This window comes from Equus caballus, chromosome 16, assembly GCF_041296265.1.
Source record: "Equus caballus isolate H_3958 breed thoroughbred chromosome 16, TB-T2T, whole genome shotgun sequence".
Classification (NCBI taxonomy): Eukaryota; Metazoa; Chordata; class Mammalia; order Perissodactyla; family Equidae; genus Equus; species Equus caballus.
This window is the reverse complement of record NC_091699.1, coordinates 98117416-98138288: the sequence shown is the minus strand read 5'-3', so window position 1 is coordinate 98138288 and position 20873 is coordinate 98117416. Positions and strand designations below refer to the sequence as shown.

Below are 20873 nucleotides of genomic sequence, written 5' to 3'. Positions count from 1 at the left end.
AAGAATTTCTCTGCTCAGGTTTGAATTCTCCTGGTCCTTTAAAGTAATCTACCGAATTGCCGGTGGGAGATTTTATATTTTTTCCACATCTTTGTTTCCATCTCTCTTTTCCTGCCCATCCACTCCACTCTTCTCACTCCTTCTCATTCTTTACTTTTTTCTGTCTAGGATTTCCCCTAGAGTTTTCTTAATTTGCAGCAACTCCTAAAAGCAATAGTTGCATTTTCTGCTGCAGAAAAGCTTTCCCAATCAGCAGAGGACTGTGTGTGCGTGTGCATGGGCGTGAAGACTCTACCCATAAGGGTGAGTTTCATCATCTTCCCCCAGGAGGAACAGCAACTAGGAATGTGAGAGTACTCTGACAGCTTGACCCGACAGAGAAGAAGGAAGAAAAGCACACAGGCACCAGCAGGCTTGTTTCCCACTGAAGCCCTTTCTATTGTATACATTTCTCTGCCAAGATACAGTTCTGAGAGGTGTTTCACATTTGGTATGATTGCTAAGCTACAATTAAAGGATACAGTTCAGATACATTTTAATGAGCTGGGACTTGCCAAACGCTATGAAAAATCCAGAGCCATACCCCTAAACATCAAGTCACAGCTGAGATTCCAGATTCCAAACACCACCTCGCTCGTTGTGGGGGATGAACAGAGGGGCCTGCCCAGGTCTCTGGGGCACAATCACCTGCAGGGTTTTACAAAAGCAGGCCTATCTAGTCAAAGGATCTGGGTTCTTCAAAAATAAACTTCCAGAAAAAAAGAAAGAGAAAAAAGAGTGAGAGGGAGAAAGAGATGTGAGAGAGAGAGAGAGAGATGTAACAGATAGTCAAGTGTATTGAGGACCCAGCAACCCGGAGATAATTAGAGGTCGACACATAAGTGGAAGTTTCTCAAAACAGGACACTACGAGCACGTAACAGGGCAGCTGGCAGAGAGCTGAGGGGACAGGCGGGGAGCAAACGGTGACCGACAGCTCGGGCACATCCCGACTCTGGCACCCTGAGCCCGACGTCTCCCAGCCAAGGGACCTGGGCAGCCACTGGGGAATCAAGAACCTTCTTCTCTTTCTGGGAAAGCCCTTAGAGGGAAAGTGCACGCTATTCCGTTGAGCAGCAAATGGCCGGTTTCCCAGTCAGGTCTCTCTCAAGCTACCGACACCGCGTCTGAGGGTGAATGGCCAGTGCACTTGAGATCCAGAGGGAAGAAAGCAAAGAGCAACGCAGAGCAGCAAAGGGCTCATGTGCAGGATAGCAGACGCTGACCAGAATCCCAAGATATTTCCCAACATTACGTTGCAAAGGTCAGTGAACAACAAAAACAGACAAGAACGTCTAACAGGAAGTGGTCCCCCATTTGGGACCGGCTACTTCTTGGACGAAATCTAGATGCTGGAAAAGAGGTTTAGCATCTCTCGTGCAAAGAGCAAGGGCACCCATCCTGTGCTCACGCCCGGGGTGCCAGCCCTGCCCACCTCCCGCCCTTTCCCACCTCATGCTTCTGCAGCTCCAGACCCCTCTCTGCTCTCTGATATGCTTCTCTTTCTGCTCTAAGTCCTCATCTTCTCTCCTCCTCATGGGAACTCAAATTACCCACAAGGCTTCAGCGATCACCCCTGGGCTGACGATCCCAAATCCACCCCATCTCCTGCCCCCCATTCCCACTTGGATGTTACCCCCGGCTCAGACCCTGTGTCCACATCCGTGTCAATCATGCCCTCCCTAAAACAAACTCACCTCCTGACTTCTCCACCCCTGTGGGCACTGCCGCCAGTCTCCGCGTCCCTGAGGCTGTGAACCTTGGCGTCACTTTCAAAGTATTCAAATCCTCGTGTACCAGGTCAGCTCTCCGAGCCCTCAGATTCACCGTCCAGGCCGTCTCATGCTGCCCTCCTCAGCTCACATGGGGTCACAGCAGCCCACCCGCCTCCCAGTCACTTCTGACTCAGCCCACCCAGCCTAGCATTCTCGAACCACCTTTCAACTTCTGCCTCGTCCAGTGATCTGCTCAGGAAAATATCCATTTCGCCCTTCTGACAGCATCAGGGCTCGAAGCGGATTTTCAGACCTCTCCTTACTGTGCCCGATCTACCAAGTGTCTGTTTCCACTGCTTCTCCACATGTGACTGACTCCTGTCGCTCTGCTCTCTCTCCTTGGCTGGACCTCCTCTCCTGTCTCTCCACTTCCACATCCTGGCCCTGCTTCCGGGCCCCGGAATCTCAGCTTCTCCCCTGGCTTCACCTGATCACTCTCCTCAGCTCTTACCCTCTAAGGATCTGCATCCAGAAATTCAACACAATGATACAATGTGCACCACTGCAGCACGTTGACTTTCCTTCTCCAATTTCATGGCAAGCTCCATAAACCAGAGACACCGCTCTCTATCACTGGCCATACCCTCCAGGGTTGAAAAGAGTGAGTGCTTTTTTAAAATAAAGAAGTTAATTAACCTACTGCTCAAATACATTTTGATATTCCTTGACTATAAACTTGTGATCTATAATAATAAAAGTACAAACAATGCAACTGTAGAGATATATCTACTAGCATTTGATTTTTAAATGTTATACGTTAACTGTAAAACTATTAAATGTCAAAACCATCTTCTTACCTGATTTTATGCAGTCTGATGATTTGCAGATGCCATCTAGAAAAAGGAGAGTATACACATAAATATTTGTAATAACGTGTTTCCTAATTTCTCCCTATCTTTTGTTCTTTTAAGAACTGCCAATTAAACGATTAATTCCTCATAGCAAGAACTAAAACCTGAGTGTTATATATCACTGTCAGTAGTTAGAAAAAACTTAGCGGAATAAAACAGGCAAATTTAAAATGTTTATTATGACGAAAACAAAGTATGATGTCATCTGTACTCACTAAGCCCTAGGTCTGTTAAACTGAAACAATCAGTTGCTTTGTTGGGGTAATCATTTTTTCTTCCCATTAAGGAATTAATCTTTTCTATTCCTTATTGTGAACAACGTCTCAGACTCAAATTAGGCCTCTTAAATTCCTGCGAAGTCCTTTAGAACTTCAAGGACACAACAAAAGTTGACTAATTAAAGTTGGCCATAAAATTACGTATACTTTAATCAAGTAAAATTATACACCAGAATCTTCCTAAAACAAGCATGTGTGCACTCAATAGACCTGGCAACTAATAACTCAGCTCAAACTTGAAAAACATCGTACTTTAGTCGAAGTTACGTGTTTTGACGTGTTGATGTTACATTTCACGAACGGATCTCTAAGCCACCACTGTTCAGTGTCTCTTTCCTTGACACACTCGCCTGCCAGGTGGGAAAGCACAGGAGAGGACGGTGGTCTCCCGAGCGTCGTGCGTGCACAGGCAGGAGGACTCACCGTCATAGGTGGCGTAGAGCGCGATGGTCGTCACGGCGATGACGGTGAGGAGCACCACGAGGACGGAGAGGCTGACCTCCAGCGGGGTCCATCGCTGCTGCTTCTTCGGCTTTGGGGTGTTAATGTCAGTTATGTCCATCTGACTTTCTGATCTGCCCATCACCTAGAAGCTGCAAAAAGTTAAAAAAAAATTTTTTAACACTAACAGTAACCAATTAATAGATACAAAGAAGAGGAAACGTGCTTAATGTGGCTGAATAAAAGTAAAAGGCTAATTTATTTTAAAGTAGAAATAGAAGTTTTTGTTTGAGAGTCAAAATTTTGGTTCTGAAGGTGAAGAGTGGAGAGCCAGACGAATTAGCCACGTCCTGGGCACAACCTTTTGTAGGTTTTTTTTGGTACATCACTGAAGATCCAAACAAAATTAGACAGGAAGACTCAGCTGAATGCTCACGTAGGTTGTAGGTTCCCTTGGCAGTTCCTAAGGAAATAATTGCTGTACCATCATTAAGGACAGTTTTAGACTTACCCTTCTGAACTTTGGACACTGTCAAAGGCGAATTTTGTATCTTGTGCCAGTGGCCTCCTTTATAAGCTTGCAAATCAATGACTAATACTCTGAGGTTTTGACTAAGCATTAATTTGAAATATGCACACAGATAAAAACAAAGAGGAACAAACACTTGTGTAGTTTATTTTTAGTCTTAAAAACAACTCTTATTTTTACAGTTCAAAATTACAACCACCGCTGCTATGGGTGTCTACTAACTGGGGAGACAACATTCTGAAAATGGCCACTCGCTGGACCAAAAGCCATGGTGTACACCCTGGGATGGAAGATATTAACCATAATCAATGTTTCTCTGTGCAACTGAAAGAGAAAAAATATATGATTAAAAACCTTCTGCCTTGCAGGTCATGGTAACAATTGTTACGATACTTATTTACCTTGCATTTAAGTTAATAATATTAATACTTCTAACAATGGCTGGCATTTATGGAGTACTTCCCCTGTGTCAGTCACAGGGCTTGTGCTTTGCAAGTCCTAACTCACGCAGTCCTCATAAGGCGGACGTTCATGGTCCAGATCTACACCTTAAGAAAGGAGCCACAGGAAGGTTGGCCACCCGCGCACGGCCGCACGACCGTAAACGTTTCTGAAGGACCACATCTGGTCACTGGAATGAAATTCTATCAGCACACAATAATGGCTTCTTTAGATCTTATTGCACAAGCTCGTGGATAAGGGGACAGAAGCCTGAACACAAGCTTTCATTAGGTTTCTTCTAGGCCTGGCGATCCTTTACTGCCTGCTCACTGAAGCTTAGAACAGACAGCGCTGATTCTCCTGCTGACTGAGGGAAAGAGCGTGTAAACTAACAGATTAGCTGTTTATAGCTTCATGCAAATTAAGCCTATAATATAGATCCTAGATGAAGTGACTGCTCAGAAATGCTCTTACAGTTAGAGACCTTTGTTGAATACACACAATTCCCCGAGGGTGTTTTGTGGAAACCGAGGCACAGGAGACAGTAGAAACAGATTCTACATTTGAAGCGTGGCCTGGGAGAGCCAGCAAATAACTAGGAATTTAGTCTCCCCAGTGAGTTATTAATAAGTGAACCACAAATGGACTTTAAAGTCTGGATACGAAGTCTTAAGAGGGCTGTCCCCTTGATTACAGGAGGCCATAACCAAGGACAGATTAGGAAATAAAGATATTTTATTAGACCATGAAAATCGTGTCCGCTCAGTAAAAGTGGGATGGAACGTATGTGAATGCTAAAATGTCCTACTTGGTGGTTATGTATATCAGGCCGGCCGAGCCTCACAGCCCCTGGGCCTAGGATAGGAACTGCACTGACTGGAGTCCTCATGCATTTAATAGGGGTGGTGGTTGGGAAAGAAAGAATGGGGACAAATTTAACACTTGGACACTGTACAGAGAGGTAAACAACAAAAAAAATAATCTTCCCGGTTCCCCAAGAAGAATTCCAGACTGACCCAAAGAACATCTGACTATCAACCACATTTGCTGGAGGACCCCCTCTTGAGTATTTCCATCCTGCTCTAACAATAAGTCAGAGGACAGTCTAGAGACACCTTTCCCTGGTGTGACACGGCCCCCTGCCCTTTGCAGTTCTTTCTTAGAAACAACAGCCAGTTTCTCCGGTAAAACTCTGGGCCAGGAACCGGGCGGCAGGGCTAGGGTTACAGGTGCTCCTGGGCACCCCGGCCTCCACTGCACAGGAGCACCAGTGGGCACGTCTCCCCCTTCCTGGCTCCTTCTGCTCGCCCTTGAGACGGTGCTGGTGCTGCCGGGCTTGCCAGGGCTCTGGACTCCAGGCAGCGGGACGGCTGCGGGGAAATGAAGGCAGGCCCAGCTGCCCAGGCCTTCACCTGCGTCGCAAGGACTGCATCTGAGTCACCTGCAGGCTCTCCATCTGCCCCTCTCGTAAATGCTCTGCAAATTTTCAGTCGTTTGCTCCTAAGCAGCAGTTTCCCACAGCACTGAGCTAAAGCAGAAACCACGCCGGGTTAACCTCCTAAAGAACCGTCATTCATTTTCAGTTAATTCCGGAGGTTTCACTCTTTTCTCTTAAGAAAACAGAGCTCGGAATCTTGAACCTCAGGATGAAACATCACCAACCCTCAGGGACGCGTGCACCCAGCCCAACCACACCCAACCCCATGTCAGAGAGGGGGAAGGTGGGCAGTTTATACAACAGAACACAAAAAATCGTGAAGTTGATGCTTGTAGTCCCACAGAAAGCAGGAAATGCCAAAACATACCTACATCCTTAAAATATTCCACCTCGGCTGGAGATACGTTAGAAAGTTTAAACCGAAAAGCGGACGCTTCCACAGGCGAGAACAGACAACTAGGAGATTAAGCCAACGAGAACCGGCGAACTTCAGCTTGCCAACAACACCAAAAGAAGGAACGGTGATTTTGCTTAAGTAGAAAGTGAATTTCAAAGCAACAGAAAGCAGAAATTTTTTTACCAGCTGAGACACCCATCACTTCTCACAGTCAAACCGAGAGCCGGCGTGCTACAGGGAGGGCTGTCAGCTAAGCGAGTTCCGTCTTCACGGCTCATTCCCGCAGGCGCATTTCTGCAAGTCCCTGAGGTTCGCTGCGCAGTTCCAGGCTGCGCTGTGGAAACTGAGGCACAGGAAGCAGAAGCGGCCCCACACTCAGACTGTGGGTGCGGCAGTGGAGGAGCAGGGACTAAAGAGACATCAACTCCTTGCGTCCCGCACATTAATTTGTAGGAACGTGGGGCTCTGGACACAAAGTCCCAACCCCGTCCCTCCCATATGCAGTGCGGCTAGACAAAGGCAGCCTCGAGTCCCAGAAACCCGCGGACGGTGCTGCGAGCGCTGGAGCCCAGCAAGGGCGCACGAGCAGGAAGGGCTGCGACCCCCAGCCGGGCCGAGCGGCTTCCGAGCGCCGGCACCGCCGCTCCCCGTCTAACCGGACCACCACGTGCACCGGGCCCGGAGGGGCAGGCTCATCGGCGGCTACAGAGCGACGTTCGGCTGCAATTACGCTTACTTCAAATAACACCGAGAGGACCGAGCAAGGAAACTTTCATCTACAGAAGAACCGCACTCCCGCCCGCCAGCCACCCGAGTGCGCTCAGGTCTCAGCGCCCACAAGAGGAAACTGAGGCTCGAGGCGAGACGGGGGTCGCGGTGGGAATGAAGAACCCTCAGGTTAAGAAAGTCAAACAGACAAGCGAGTTACAACGCGAGGGAGCGCGGAGACAGAAAACAAACCTTGCCTCACCAGGGAGCCGGCGTCTGCGCCGCGGGAGGCCAGTCCCCACCCCGGGTCCCGCGGCCGCTGGGGGCCGAGGCCGGGCCGCGTCACCTGCAGCGCCCCCGGGGCCACCCCGCCCTCCGCGCCTCCCGGCGCCCCGCCCCGCCCCGCCCCGCCGCGGTCCGCGATCCGTGATCCGCGCTCCGGGGGCCAAGGATCCGGGGTCCCGGGGCTGCCCAGCGCGGACCGCCCTCCCTCCACCCGCGCTCTGCGCCCCGCGCCCGCGCCCCCCACCCCGCTCCCCGCCCGGACTCGCCGCGGGCCCCGAGAAGTTGGAGGCTACAGAGGCGGCCGCGCGGGGGCGGGGGCGCATCCCCGGGCCCGCCCGCCCCCGGGACCCGGCCCAGCGCGGCCCGCACGTGTCCGCGCCCCGCTCGCCCGCTCACCCCGCGGCACCAGCTCCGGGCGGCCTGGAGGCTGCGGCGGGGGCGCACGGATCCTGCCCCGCGCGGGGCCGGGCCGGGGGCGCGCGCCAGAAGCCCCCGCCTCACCCTCCCCGGAGGGGCTCCGCCGACATTCCTGGGATTCTCGCCCCGGCTCCCCGGAGCGCGCGCGGCCGCGGCGAGACGCGGCGGGGCCGGCGGAGGCTGCTTCCCGCCCCGGCTCCGGGCCCGCGCCGCCCGCGCCCTCCGCGCCCTCGCCTCCCGCGCCCGCGCGGCCCTGCCTGCCCCGGCGCTCCGCTCTCTCCCTTCCCTCCTGCCTCCCCCTTGCTCCCCGCCCTCCGGGCTTTCCCTCTCGTCTCCTGCTTCTCTTGCTCTTGCTCGACCCGTGTGGTGTCAGGAGCTGCTCTGGACTGAAACTCTGCGCTCCCACCTCTGACTCAGGAGGCTCGCGGTGTGCGCACCTGCGGGGCTGGGGATGCAGAGCGAGAGTCGGAGGAAGACGGGCAGACGGGTGTCTGCGCTGCCTCCTCGAAAGAGCCGAAATGCGTTCGGACCCGAGTCGTGTCCATGCAGCCACGCAGCACACGTTTTCCTGTAAGACTTGGGATTCCCTCTCGGGGGTGAAAAACCAAGGAGATGCTTTTTGCACAAAGGTGATTCCTTAATAAAAGCTGCCTTTGGCAGCTAGCTCAAAGTGCCAAGGAGCTCAGAAGAAGGAGCCCTAGTTTTCTTTTTACTTCCATGGTTTTTAGTTCAGTTACTCAGTGTCGAGTATACAAGCAGCTTTAACACCCATCCCTCTCCTTCGAATCACATATTATTGCAAATACACACACACCCTGAGAATTCATTCTGAAATACAAGTGGGTTTTCCAGAACTTGCAATTATCTGTTTTTAACATGAAAATGACTCCCTGCTTGAGAGAAGAGTCCCTTTGCACTGGCAAATCTTACGTCTTTATCGTAGTAGACACAGCTGGAAAGCAAGGAGAAAAGTGATTCTTGCTGATGAAACAGTAAATGGAATACAAGGGAGACACGTTGAAAAAAGTTAAAGCAATCCTCAAATAATTAGATTAATATAGAGAAATTTAATGTCTGAACCTCAAAAGCACTCTCTCCATCTCTATGCTTTACTTTCTTGGTGCATGTTAGAGACACTGCTGGACGCTCACTGAAATATGCAGCCCTGAAATTCAGCAGCCCTGAAATATGGGTGTAATCACTCCACAAATGAGCAGAAGGGGCTTAGCTCCTTGGGTTAAAACCACCGGAGAGTGTCTCCACCTGGATTTGAACCCAGTTCATTTTGACTCAGGTGCTGAGTTACCGTTATCCCCATTTTACAGACAAGATTGAAGCGTAGAAAGGTGGTTGACTAAAATTCATTCTGTGAGAAATCTGGATCTTCTCACCCTCCAGTGCTTCATATTCATTACTTTTCAGCTAGGTTACCAAAATGTTATTTTGACTTTACATAATCAACAATAAATTGAAATGGTTAAAAAAAGTCTTTTTTTCATGTAACCAGTCTTCAGTTTAGTCATGTGCATTAAAAATTTAATACATTTCTTTTAGTTAGAATGGTGGTGGTGGGGAGAGTGTCTTGGCCAGAATAATCCCCAAATTTGCATATCAGCAGGAAATGAAAGTTAAATTCATATGCCTGGTCTTAACATTTCTATTTAAACTTTTCAAGCTAGGTTCTGTTTTCCAATTTGCACACAAATTTTAAACAGAGAAGGTTCCTTTGGATGGTACTAGTAGACGCTTGCAGTTCAAGAATATCTTGTTACCAGTAAAGAATAATATGGTCTGACTTGTGTGCCTCCAGACTTAGAGCTGAAAGTTGAAAACAAAGATAATTTGCTTAAATTTTTTTAAAAATTTAAAGATTTGTTAATGCAAACTTTTTAGACTGTTCAATTATGAGCATATATCATAGTTTTAATTCTATCTTGTTGCAAAAGAAAAAGATCCCCGTAGGAAGCCAATTCAGACTCACTCTTAGTAGGCATATTTTACAGGGGGAAAACAATGGATACAGAGTATACAGCAAAAGAAAAAAAACACATAGTGAAACTTATGACCTTCACTTAAGAGTGTGTTTCCCAAAAGAAGTCTTAATTTCATTAAAGTTCACCAGAAGTTTACGAATATCATCAAGAATGCTAAATATCTCCCCAGAAGAAGGCAATGCAAGTTTAGGAAGATTTCTCTTTTAAGGGGTGTAACAAAGAGCCCCAGGTAAGGACACTCAGAAAGCCGAGGTCCACAGAGGTTGTCCAGGGTCCTACAGTTTGCTCAGTTACAGGAACAGTGACCACCTACCCACCCTGTATGAGTTATTAGGAGTGGAATGCGTTGGTTCTGGCAAGATCAGAGTAGAACCTTAAAAGCTGTCCTTGTGTACAACGTTTACAAATGCTTGATAAAGTATTTTTTAAAGGCCCCTTAAAGGCACCATTGAGCCAGCAAGAGAGTGAAGGAAAACCTCAGAAGCCAACAACATGAGGTAGCCAGGAATCCAGAAAGGGATGCAGTTTCCGATAGCACTGCCTTGGGGGCATCTACTGTCCCCAGAGGCTCAGCAAACCCAGGGGGCCTCAGTCTCAGCAGAACTTGGAAGAGCCAAGGGCTTCACACAAAGCTAGTGCAGAGCAAGGCGAAAGCCAGATCAGGGGTCCCTCCCTAAAGCTGAGACCTCTGAAAGGAAACGTCTGCCGGGAAAAGATGAGCCAGAAAAAAGAAAAACAAAACTCAAACCCCACCGCCCCTCAGGCTGGTAAATCTACACTAAAAAGCTTCCAGTGAAAATTAATGATCAGGTCAGACTCGAGAAGGATGTCGGCTAGGATTTATACTAATTGTGTGGCCCAAAAACTCCCAAGTTAGAAAAATTTATAGGCAAGTGATCCCAGTGAGATGGTGACAAACAAAAGCTGAGAGAATGATTACCACCCGATTCTCACTAAGGGAGCTGCTTAAGAATGGATTTGTGAAGCAAAATTATACGGGATAGAAGATCTGATGTGTAAGGAGGAATGGTAAGCAAAGAATATAGTACCAACACGGGTAAATCAAGCGAACAGTGACTAAAAAGATGTATGCAGATAGAAAAGGTCCACTGAAACACCGGGCAGTGGTGGCATGTGACTTACGAGTGTTAAGTACTCAAGTCCTTACTTATGTTGTTGGAAGGGAAGATAACGATACTGATGAATTTTAGACTTTGTTGAATTAATTATACACATAAAAAGGACTGGTGTCACCACTAAAAAACTAGAAATAGAGTGCGTAAGGTCAAATCTTACAAAGACGGAAAAAACCTAAAACTTAGTAAAAGGTGATCTAGAGAAAGAGGAGGAATCAGAAAAAATGAAATATTAGAAAATGCCATAGAGAAAGTAGAAAACAAGATGGTAGAAATAAACCCAAATATATTAATCACAATAAATATAATTGGACCTAATTCTCCAGCTGGAGGACAAGGATTGTAATACAATAAATAAACAAAATCCAGCTATCTTATAAGTGACACCCCTAAAACATGAAACTGTGGAGTGACTGAAAGGAAAATGACGGAAAGAGCTTTATCAAACAATTACCAACCAAAAGAGAGCTGGTGCAGCAACCCTGTAATCAGACAAAGTAGACCCAAATCTCCCCAAAGAAAGAGTGCTCAGTTCAGCAGGGTGACACAATTCTGAACCTGATCACAGACAGCAGTGTAAATTTTAAATGTGCTGTTGAAAACCATAGAAGAAGTACATGAGGAAACTGGTAACTCACTGTGACTGTGGGTGACTTTAATACACTTTTCCCAGTATTTGACAAATCGTGCACAAATCAGTAAAGATATGGAAAATTTGAATAATGATATTAAAAGCTTGTCTGATGGAAATGTATTGAACATTTCACCCGAGAATTGGAGAATACATGTCTTTTTAAGCATCCATCGAATATTTATAAATATTGATTACATACCAAACCATTAAACAAGCTCCAGTGATTTAAAAGACTTTTCATTGTAAATAACACATACTTGGACCTTAACACAACAGAAGAAAGTTAAATCAAAACCACATGCACATTTAGAAATTGTTAAATGATTCACACAAACACTCAAGCATGTTAAAGACAAGACAACACACCCAAAATGGAATTGCTTATGCTAAGCCCCACGTCACCAAAATGAGGCTTAATTTAATTACAGTTTCGGCTCTCCCAGAGACACAATTTTGAACCACTCCGTCAGGAGCTGTCTGACCAGCACTAGTTAGGAAATCTGCCGGATAGGCCACCCCCTGCAGGAAAGTGACCTTGCATGACCAGCCCACTTCTGTTTGTCAGTGCAGCTTCCTTCTTCCCGCCCCTTCTGCCCACACAGTCTCCCACCTTGTACAGAGCTCCTTTCCATCTCCTGGACTGTAGGCTGCCTGATTCATGAATCACTGAAGACAGCCGATAAGAGCTGTAAAATTTACTCAGTGGAATGTTGTTTTTTAACAAATAACATGGGAATCAAAGATGAAATCATAATGGAAATTAAAAAGAAAAAACAAAACTGAATGACAATCAAAATGTGGCATATCAAAATTAATTGAAATCTCTAGAGGAGAATTTATAGCCTTAAATGCTTTTACTTTAGGAAAAAAAAAAAGACCGAAATTTAATGAAGTGAGCATCCAACTTAAGAGGTTAGAGGGGCCAGCTCCGTGGCCAAGTGGTTAAGTTCGCGTGCTCTGCTGCAGCGGCCCAGGGTTTGGATCCTGGGCGCGGACAATGGCATCACTCATCAGGCCTCGTTGAGGCGGCTTCCCACATCCCACAACAAGAAGGACCTGCACCTAAGATATACAACTGTGTACAGGGGGTGGGGTTTGGGGAGATAAGGCAGGGAAAAAAAAAAAAAAAGATTGGCAACAGTTGTTAGCCCAGGTGCCAATCCTTAAAAAGAAAAAAAAGAAGTTAGAAGAAGAACACCAGAATATATCCTAAGAAGGCAGAAAGAAAGAATGACCTTAAAATAACAAATTCCTGAAAACTGTATAATAGAGAAGATCAACAACTCCAAAGTTAGATATCAGAAAAGACAGAATTGGTAAGAGTAATTAAGACGGGCACCTGGGGAGGGTGCAGTCAAAGGGCACAAATAAAAGGGAGAAGTGTACATAGAGCAGAAGTTGAAGACAATGCACATGCTCTGGACTGCCGTCTCCAATGTACGTACGAAATTAGAGGAAACAGATTCCCAGGAAATGCAAATTGCAAAACTGATGCAAGAAGAAATAGAGAGTCTAAATAATCCTATAACCATTGAATAAATTTAACTCGCAAGAATCTTCCCATAAAGGGAGGAAAAAGAAACAGGCCTAGACATTGTTTTTAGGCAAATTCTCCTTAAATCAAAGGAATGGACAATTCCATTCTCACAAAGAGTTTTCTAAAGAACAGAAGAAAGAGGAACATTTCCTAACTCATTTTATGAAGTTACTCTACCCTCGACTAATAACAGAAGGGTCTGAAGGGAAAGTTAAGATCAAACTCTTGAGTTTCAAAGCAAAAAATGCTAAAACAAAACATTAGCAAACTGAATGCAGGCAGTGTATAAAAATCACCCAAGGGGCCGGCCCGGTGGCGCAGCGGTTAAGTGCACACGTTCAGCTTTGGAGGCCCACGGTTCGCCGGTTTGGGTCTTCACTGAGACCTGTGAAGAAGACCAGGGAAATTGAAGGACAGATCAGTTACCTGGAGTTGGATATTCAGTATAATAAAAATAGTAGTTCTCCTTAAATTAATCTATAGATTAATTAATGCCAATCAAATGCCCAATAGGTTTTTTTGGGGGAAATATGATAAACTGAGTATAAACTGTTTATGGAAGAACAAAGGGAAGATTCTAGCCCAGACAATCCTGAAAAGAAGAACAAGGCAGAAGGGGTTTAACCTACTAGACAACAAGGCTTATAAAGTTATTTTAATAGTAATTTATTAATTAGTAATATTTTATTGGTTCAAAGAAAATCAACCAGTGGACTACAATAGGGATGCAAAAAAGTAGACTCATGTGTAAAAGAAAACTTGATATATGCACAGCTGACATCACACACACAGGGAAAGGATTTAAAATCCTTTAAATAGTGCTGAGACCTGCAGTTGGAAAAAATATTGCATTTCTACATCATAACAAAAATTCAGTTCTATGTGAATTATAGATTTAAATTTGATAAGAAAAATTTTTTGGAAGTGTCAAAAGTGTTAGAAATATGTGTAAGACAGTATCTTTATGACCTTGCATTAAAGAATGATTTCAAAGCCTAAAACGTTCAAAACTTAGAGAGATTGATAGGTTTAATTACGAATCAAATTCTTCTTCTGTTTGCCAAAAAAACTTTGCGAAGAAAATAAAAAGACAAGCAATGCACTAAGGAACATATAAAAGTGGAAAATTATTAGAATATATAAAGAACTGCAAATAAAAGCCAAACAATCCCAAAAAATGGACAAAAGACATGAGCAAGCATTAAAACGAAGACTAAATAGAAATGACCGTAGCATACAGAATTGATTGAAACCAAGCCTCATTGATTGAAACCAAGTTTTGCTCACCTGACTCCCTACACACCACTGGCAAGAGTATTAATGTGCACAATCTGCCAGGAGAAAACACCTGTCCTTGTAGAGAGCACAAGAGACCACCGGCTGTCTTTTAGGTAGAGTTTGGCACTCGCGAGCACAGAGTAGGAAAACTCGCTCCGTAAAGGGCAAGACAGTTACATTTTTTGGCTTCGTCCACGACAAAGTTTCTGTTGTATATCTTCTTTTTTTTCCTTACAACCCCTTAAAAATGTGAAAAAAAAAAACACCTTAGCTTGTGGGTTCTATAAAAATAGGCTACTGACCACTCCCGGGTTTGGCCAGCTGGCTGCGGTTTGCCGACTCCTGGCTCACGGGTCCTCCAGGGGTCACCTGGTTCTGTCGGGGTGGACACCTTGGTTTGACTTTCTACTGACCAAGCTATACTACAGCTCTGAGAAAGCAGCCCTTGCTGGAAAACGAAGGGAATGCAGATGCACTAGTTTAGGAATTTGTAGAAAGCTCATAGCAATGGAAATTATTTGTTTAAAACATTGAAAATACATTTTTTCTGGCAGAGATGCTATTGATTTCCATTGAAAAGATAACCCAAACATTACATTTTATTGGCCTAGGTGGATAAAATATAGTTTTGAAAAAAACGACAGGTCAGCAAACCATTTTGGAAAACATTTGCATTATCTAGAAAAGTTGAAGAAGCACATGATTTACAATCCAGGAATTCTACCTTCAGATACTGCATACTCTAGACAAAAGCCAGCACACGGGCACCTGGACATACATACAGACTTCATAGCGGCATTGTCTATAATAATAATTTAAAAACTGGAAACAATATGAAACTCCACTGGCAGAAGAACGGATAAAATGCTGTAATACATTCATAAAATGGAATAGCAGAATACTACACAGAATGCAAAATAACCGACTATACCTAAACAAATCAATATGGATGACTCAGAAAAATAATGTTGAGTGAAAAAGCAAGCAAATTCTGTGCAGGATTGTGTAAACACAAAGAAAACAAAAGATGTAGTGATTATGTAATCAAGGAAGCCATCGTTTAGTGGGTAAGGGAAATGCAAACAAGCATTTACAATGGAACACAGTAATTTTCATAACTGAGTTATAGTCAAAGTTCATTTGAAATACGTGATAGGGCAACTTTTTGTCATTGGGTATATCAGAATACTTCATCACTTAAACATTTTGTATTTGATTTGAGGAATTTGCCAGATAAAGGAGAGGATAAAAGCATTCAAGACAGAGAGAATTTCTCTTTGGTTCGAACGTTGTGTGAGACTCATCGCAATATTTTGATAACTTCAAGTAGTTCGACATTGCTGAAGTGTAGAAGGTGCAGGGAGAGAGGAGAGATGCGGAGCAGTTTCCTGAGTGAAGACTGAAGAGGTGGGGACCAGAAAATGAAGACATTTGTATGTGCTGCAAACTGCTTACATTTTCTTGCACGCAGTGGAAAGCTGTGGTGGAATTTTTGCAAGAGAGCAATGTCAGCGTCGTACATGAGAACGCCTGAGCTGCCTTGATGGTCGTGAGAAGCATGGATGGAGGAGGCAAAAAATGTAGGCAGAGAGAGCTGTTAGAAAGCTGGCACCACAGTTCTCGTGAGAGATGTTTTAAAAATAAATAAATGACCTAAGGCAATTAAAGAAGAGATTTTGAGGCGGAATCCACAGGACTTAGTGGCTTTTTAACATTGAAGGTAAAGAAGAAGAAGGAATCTAGAATGACTTGTAGAGTTTGGGGCCACCAGGTGGATCTGTCACCTCACTGAGGGAGGGGACGTTTGGTGGTGGTGTTGGGAGTCGTGGATGGGACGTTAGACGCCATGTTGAGATTGTAGCATTTCGGTCATAAGATAGACACAACAAGGGGATGTTTGTTGCTTCTGACAATCTGGCAAAACATCTAGATGTTTGCTGTGTGACAAATGCAATAATTAGCTGTGACAAATAAGACATAGAAACCTTGTAACTTCAAGTTTCACTCGTCAAGCAGTCTTTTGACTGAGTAACTGAAAATTAAATTTAAAAACATGGAACTGAGTCTATTCTCTGGCTAAGCTGTTCCATGCGCTGTGATATTGCAGGACAGGAAGGTCCCTAGGGGAACAGGCTGCACTTTCCCCTCACACAAGCTGGTGACTGAGCTCCATCAGAGAGATGCGCTCATCCCCCGACATCCTCAAGATGATGACATGTTTCATCCCAGCCACATTCTAAAATTCCTTTACTGACAACGTGTAGGGAAAGGGGTCAGGAGGGGTGGTTTTATAGCACAACGTCGTGAACACTTGGCATTCGCAAGCCTGGAACCTATTCTGACCTGGAGGGAGGGCTGCCCTGAGGGTGTCCACCACCACATACCAAGGAACGTGTGTCTGATTCGCTCCCATTAGACCTCTCTGCTGCATTTCCTGTGGACATCTGTGGGGCTGACTCTGGGTAAGCGGGGAGTTGAGCACCACGCAGCAGCAGCCACAGGAAGAACCCAGACTGGGGATGGATGGCTGCTCAACCTTGGCACGGCTTACCTTTAAATCTCTGGTTCTTTCTGACTCTGACCTTGGGCGAGGGTGCTGATTACAAATAGTTAAAACTAGGACAAGCAAGATAAAGAAAGGAAATGTGGCCTCTAACAAGCCCTGAGGAGGGAAGTTTGCATCCTACCTTGATATAATCGTACCCTAAATGTAATAAATTTCCAACTTCTCTTGGATCCGTAATGTTTCCAGGAAGAGAGCCAAGTGAAATAGAAGTATCTTGATTTTAGATTCTTACCTTTTCTGCTTTGTTCCATACCAATCCATTTGCAAAGACAAAGCTTATCTTTAACCCCATCATTCTTAATCCTTTTCATCAGTCATTCTCACCAGTTCAGATTACTGCATTTACCTATATTCAAGTCCAAGTGAGAAGAAAACTCTTGAAAATTCAACCTGATGTATATATGCAGATACAAATACATAGTGACTTTTAGTGTACATTTCTATTATGATGTTTAAAATATCTGAATTCCAAATCCTAAAGAAAACTGAGTGCTCATTGTTATAAGATTCTTTTTGTTGTAAAAAAAAAGTCTTTCCAAGTGTAGTGATTTGGGAATGCTATGTCACAATAGTTTGTTTGATACACATTAATACATTGTAGCTTTTAAAACGAGGTCAGGAAAATTAAAGAAATGAAAGTATTAATAGGATCCACTGACTAGGGCAAAATCGTAGGCAATTGAAAGGTAGTTCTGTAAATGTTAATCAGTGTGGCCTGTCTTGTTTTTGCTCATATCAGACTGATTGTATCACAGTAGAGTTGTTGTCTGCTCCCCTGTGCGCCTGTGGTGTCTTCTGGGTTTTGGTAGCAGCGGCAGTAATATTTCCAGGAGGAAATAATCTCTTCCTGTTCCCTCTGGTTCTGTCCCTTTTCTGCTGCTTCTGGAGCTGGGTGGGGAGGCAGATCCCAATAAGATGCTTCTGCTGGGATTGCCTGATGTCACAAAGACAACGGACAGTTCAGTCACATTCTTGCTAAATCGAGCGGGTATCAAGGCATGGAAAGAGCTGGAGGTAATGGAACCCATCCCCAGCCCGTTGAGTTGAGAGTATTGCTTTTCACTCATTTGAAACTCAACGTGTTTCTTTCTGCTAAGGAACTCAGGGTCAGATTAATTTCTCCCTAACTCTTTGAAGTAGGTGTTAATAAAAGTAAAAGAGGTTTCTGTATAAAGTACAATTTTTCTCCTCCTCCAACATCTCCAGTAAGTTCCTACAGCACGGCTTCTCATTCTAGCAGCCAGTGGTTAAATTATTCCAAGATGCCTCCAGAAAAGGGTCAGTGACAGGGAAGCCCATCTTCCCTCGAGATCCGTCATGGTGGGTGCACCTTGCCCAGGCCTGGACACACCTGTGGACCCTGAGCTGCCCCACTCTGACTCAGCCCCTCACCTCTTACTGGAAACCTTCTTTAAGGTTCCCCATTATTTCTAGCCGTGGACCTTGTTAAATCTTTGATAGGTACGTGTCTTGAGCACTCCGTTCTCAGCTTCCAGGACACTGTGCCGTCTCTGTGCTCACACGGGCCTCTCCTGGCCTCTCTCTTCTCCCTGTGACTGCTAAATAAAGCGTCTTTTCTTCTCCTTTCATCTCCCCACCATTTCTTCCTCCATTGTTTTCATCCTTTCTCATTATTTCAGCTGTGATCCCACAGCAGACATACCAAACCTACATCCACGGGTCCGATGTGTCTCTGAGTGGTAGACACACTCTTCCCTCCATTTGCCAGACACTCACACACCCGTGCTCTGTGAACCCATAAGTTTTATGGAATCACATTGCTGAGTTCATCTAGGCTTGACACATCCAATGTCTTCAATGACTTCTTTATTACTCCCTTTGTGGTAAGTTTCCAAGTCCTAGGGTTTTTATCTCCACGGGATCTCATGAATCCCTCCCCCACATTCCGTCCCCAAAGCCAGAGATAGCCAGCATGAACTCTCTTCTCTTCTCTTCTTTTTCCTGGATTATTATACTAACATTTTAACCACTATCCTTACAAAAACACGATTTCATCTGTTCTTTATCCCAGTTCACTGTTCGCTTTGCTGCCTGGCTGATTGTCTTAAACTCTTTATTCCTCCTTCCATTCTGAATGATAAGCTAGCTGGGCAGGGTATTCCTGGCTGTAGGTTTTTTCCTTTCAGCACTTTGAGTTTATCATGCCTCTCCCTTCTAGCCTGTAAGATTTCTGCTGATAAGTCAGAAGTTATGGGATTTTCTTCATATGTAACTTGTTGTCTTTCTCTTGCAGCTTTTAGGATTCTCTCTTTATCTTTAATTCTTGACATTTTAATTGTAACATATCCTGGTGTGGGTTTCTTTGGGTTCGTCTTGTTTGGTGCTCTCTGTGCTTCCTCTACCTGGGTGTCTGTTTCCTTCCATAGGTTAGGAAAGTTTTCAGCTATTATTTCTTCAGATAGATTCTCTGCCCCTTTGTCTCTCCCGTCTCTTTCTGGGACACGTATAGTACGAATAGTAGTGTGCTTCATGTTGTCCCAGAGCTCCCTTAGACTGTTCTCCTTTTTTTGAATTCTTTTTTCTTTTATCTCTTCAGCTTGGGTGATTTCCTCTACTCTTTCACCCAGCTCACTGGTTCATCCTTCTGTATCATCTACTCTGCTATTGAGTCCCTCTAGTAAACTTTTCATTTCCATTATTGTAGTCTTCATTTCTCATTGGTTATTTTTCATATTTTCCAATTCTTGGTTGAAGTTCTCACTGAGTTCATCCGTTCTTCTTCCCAAATCAGTGAGTATCCTTATGACTATTAGTTCGTACTCTTTATCGGATAGATCGTTTATCTCTGTTTCATTTAGTTTTTATTCTTAAGATTTGTCCTGCTCCCTTATTTGGAAAATATTCCTTTTTCTCCTCATTTTGCCTACATCTTTGTGCTTATATCTATGTTTTAGGTAGATCAGCTGTGTCCTCTCCTCTTGGAGAAGTGGCCTTATGTAAGAGATGCTGTATGAGGCCCAGCAGTGTGCTTCCCTCTCATCAGCAGTTCCAAATGTTCTAGAAGTATCCCCCATGAGGGCTAGGTGTGCCCTTCTATTCTGGTGGGGTTGCTTTTGCTGCAGGTGCACAGGTAGGCTAGGCTGGCCCCTGGGCCAGCTGGTTGTAAGGCGTAGCTGCTACAGTCACTTTTTTCACTTCCTCAAGAGGGGAAAGCTGCAGCAGGGTCTAATAGCACACACCTGTCACTCTTTTGCTGTCACCTGAGTCAGGCCCCCAATGTGGTTGGTTGCTAGCCTCAAGGGCTTACAATTGCTGTAAGCCTCTGGTCTGCAAAGCTGTTGTGAACTGTCTCAGGAGGGCAGTTCAGGGTGGGTTGGCCCCAGGTGTGGCAGCACACAATTATTTCAGGAAATGGCAGGCAGGGAAGATCCCCTGTGTGGCCTGCAACACAAATCTGCTGTGGCTGACCTGCCCCAATGTGCGCAGGCCCACACACCCAACCAAGGCAGGGCTGCCGGTACACATGCCCCGCCATGGCAGACCCATTTGCCCTGCTGCAGAGGCCCCACACAACCTACCTACCTAGGCCCACAAGTTCTCACAGACTTGCTGGTGGGCAGGGCTAGTCCCTAGGGTGGGCTGCCTGCCCAGACAAAGCTGGATCAAATCAGTGCTCTAGTGAGCAGGGAAAACCCCTGGGCTCACAGGCCAGGAGAAGATCTCCACTGGCATCTCTCAGCGTCCACGTCAGCACACTGGCACTAGGTCACAGTAATGGCTGCCACTAGTGCTTCAGTCCCTGGGGGAGGCCCAGCTGCCTCCTGCCTCTCAGGGATGCACTCAGGGCCTATCAAGTGAGTCTCTTTTGCCAGTGAACTATGCAGCTTTCCTGTGGTGTTTTGTTGGTTTCCAGAACTGGTGAACCTGTGTGTAGTTCCTTTAAGAGCAGATTTTTCCCTCTCTGAAGTTCGATAGTTTTTCTGGGGTATTCCCAGTTGGTTTTCAAAGCCAGAAAAGCCATGCATTATGGAAAAGTGTCTCAGTCATGCTGAATCTAATGTCTGGGAGCCTATTGTGGCATAGATCCTCTGCTCAGATCCCCTGCTCCTCCCGGAACAGCTTTGTACCTTTGAGAGTGCTCTCACTGCTCTAGGTAAGATGGGATTTTT

The 20873-nt window shown here is 45.4% G+C and overlaps 1 protein-coding gene across 11 annotated transcripts in view; it reads right to left on the bottom strand.

Annotated features, from left to right (window-relative positions):
• MME (membrane metalloendopeptidase) overlaps positions 1–20873 on the bottom strand; it is a 136399-nt gene that overhangs the window by 75788 nt on the left and 39738 nt on the right. For 3 of the 11 annotated variants that reach the window (XM_070239164.1, XM_023621147.2, XM_070239168.1), the window contains exons 2-3: positions 3366–3535; positions 2611–2646 (exon numbers count right to left, since the gene is read on the bottom strand). In XM_070239164.1, the coding sequence (XP_070095265.1) occupies positions 2611–2646; positions 3366–3525 (196 nt within the window). In that variant the 5' untranslated portion in view covers positions 3526–3535. Of the gene's footprint in view, positions 1–2610; positions 2647–3365; positions 3536–6371; positions 7277–7577; positions 7804–20873 lie in introns of those variants that run through there. The other 8 variants (XM_023621146.2, XM_023621150.2, XM_023621148.2 and 5 more) reach the window with 7 other exon arrangements.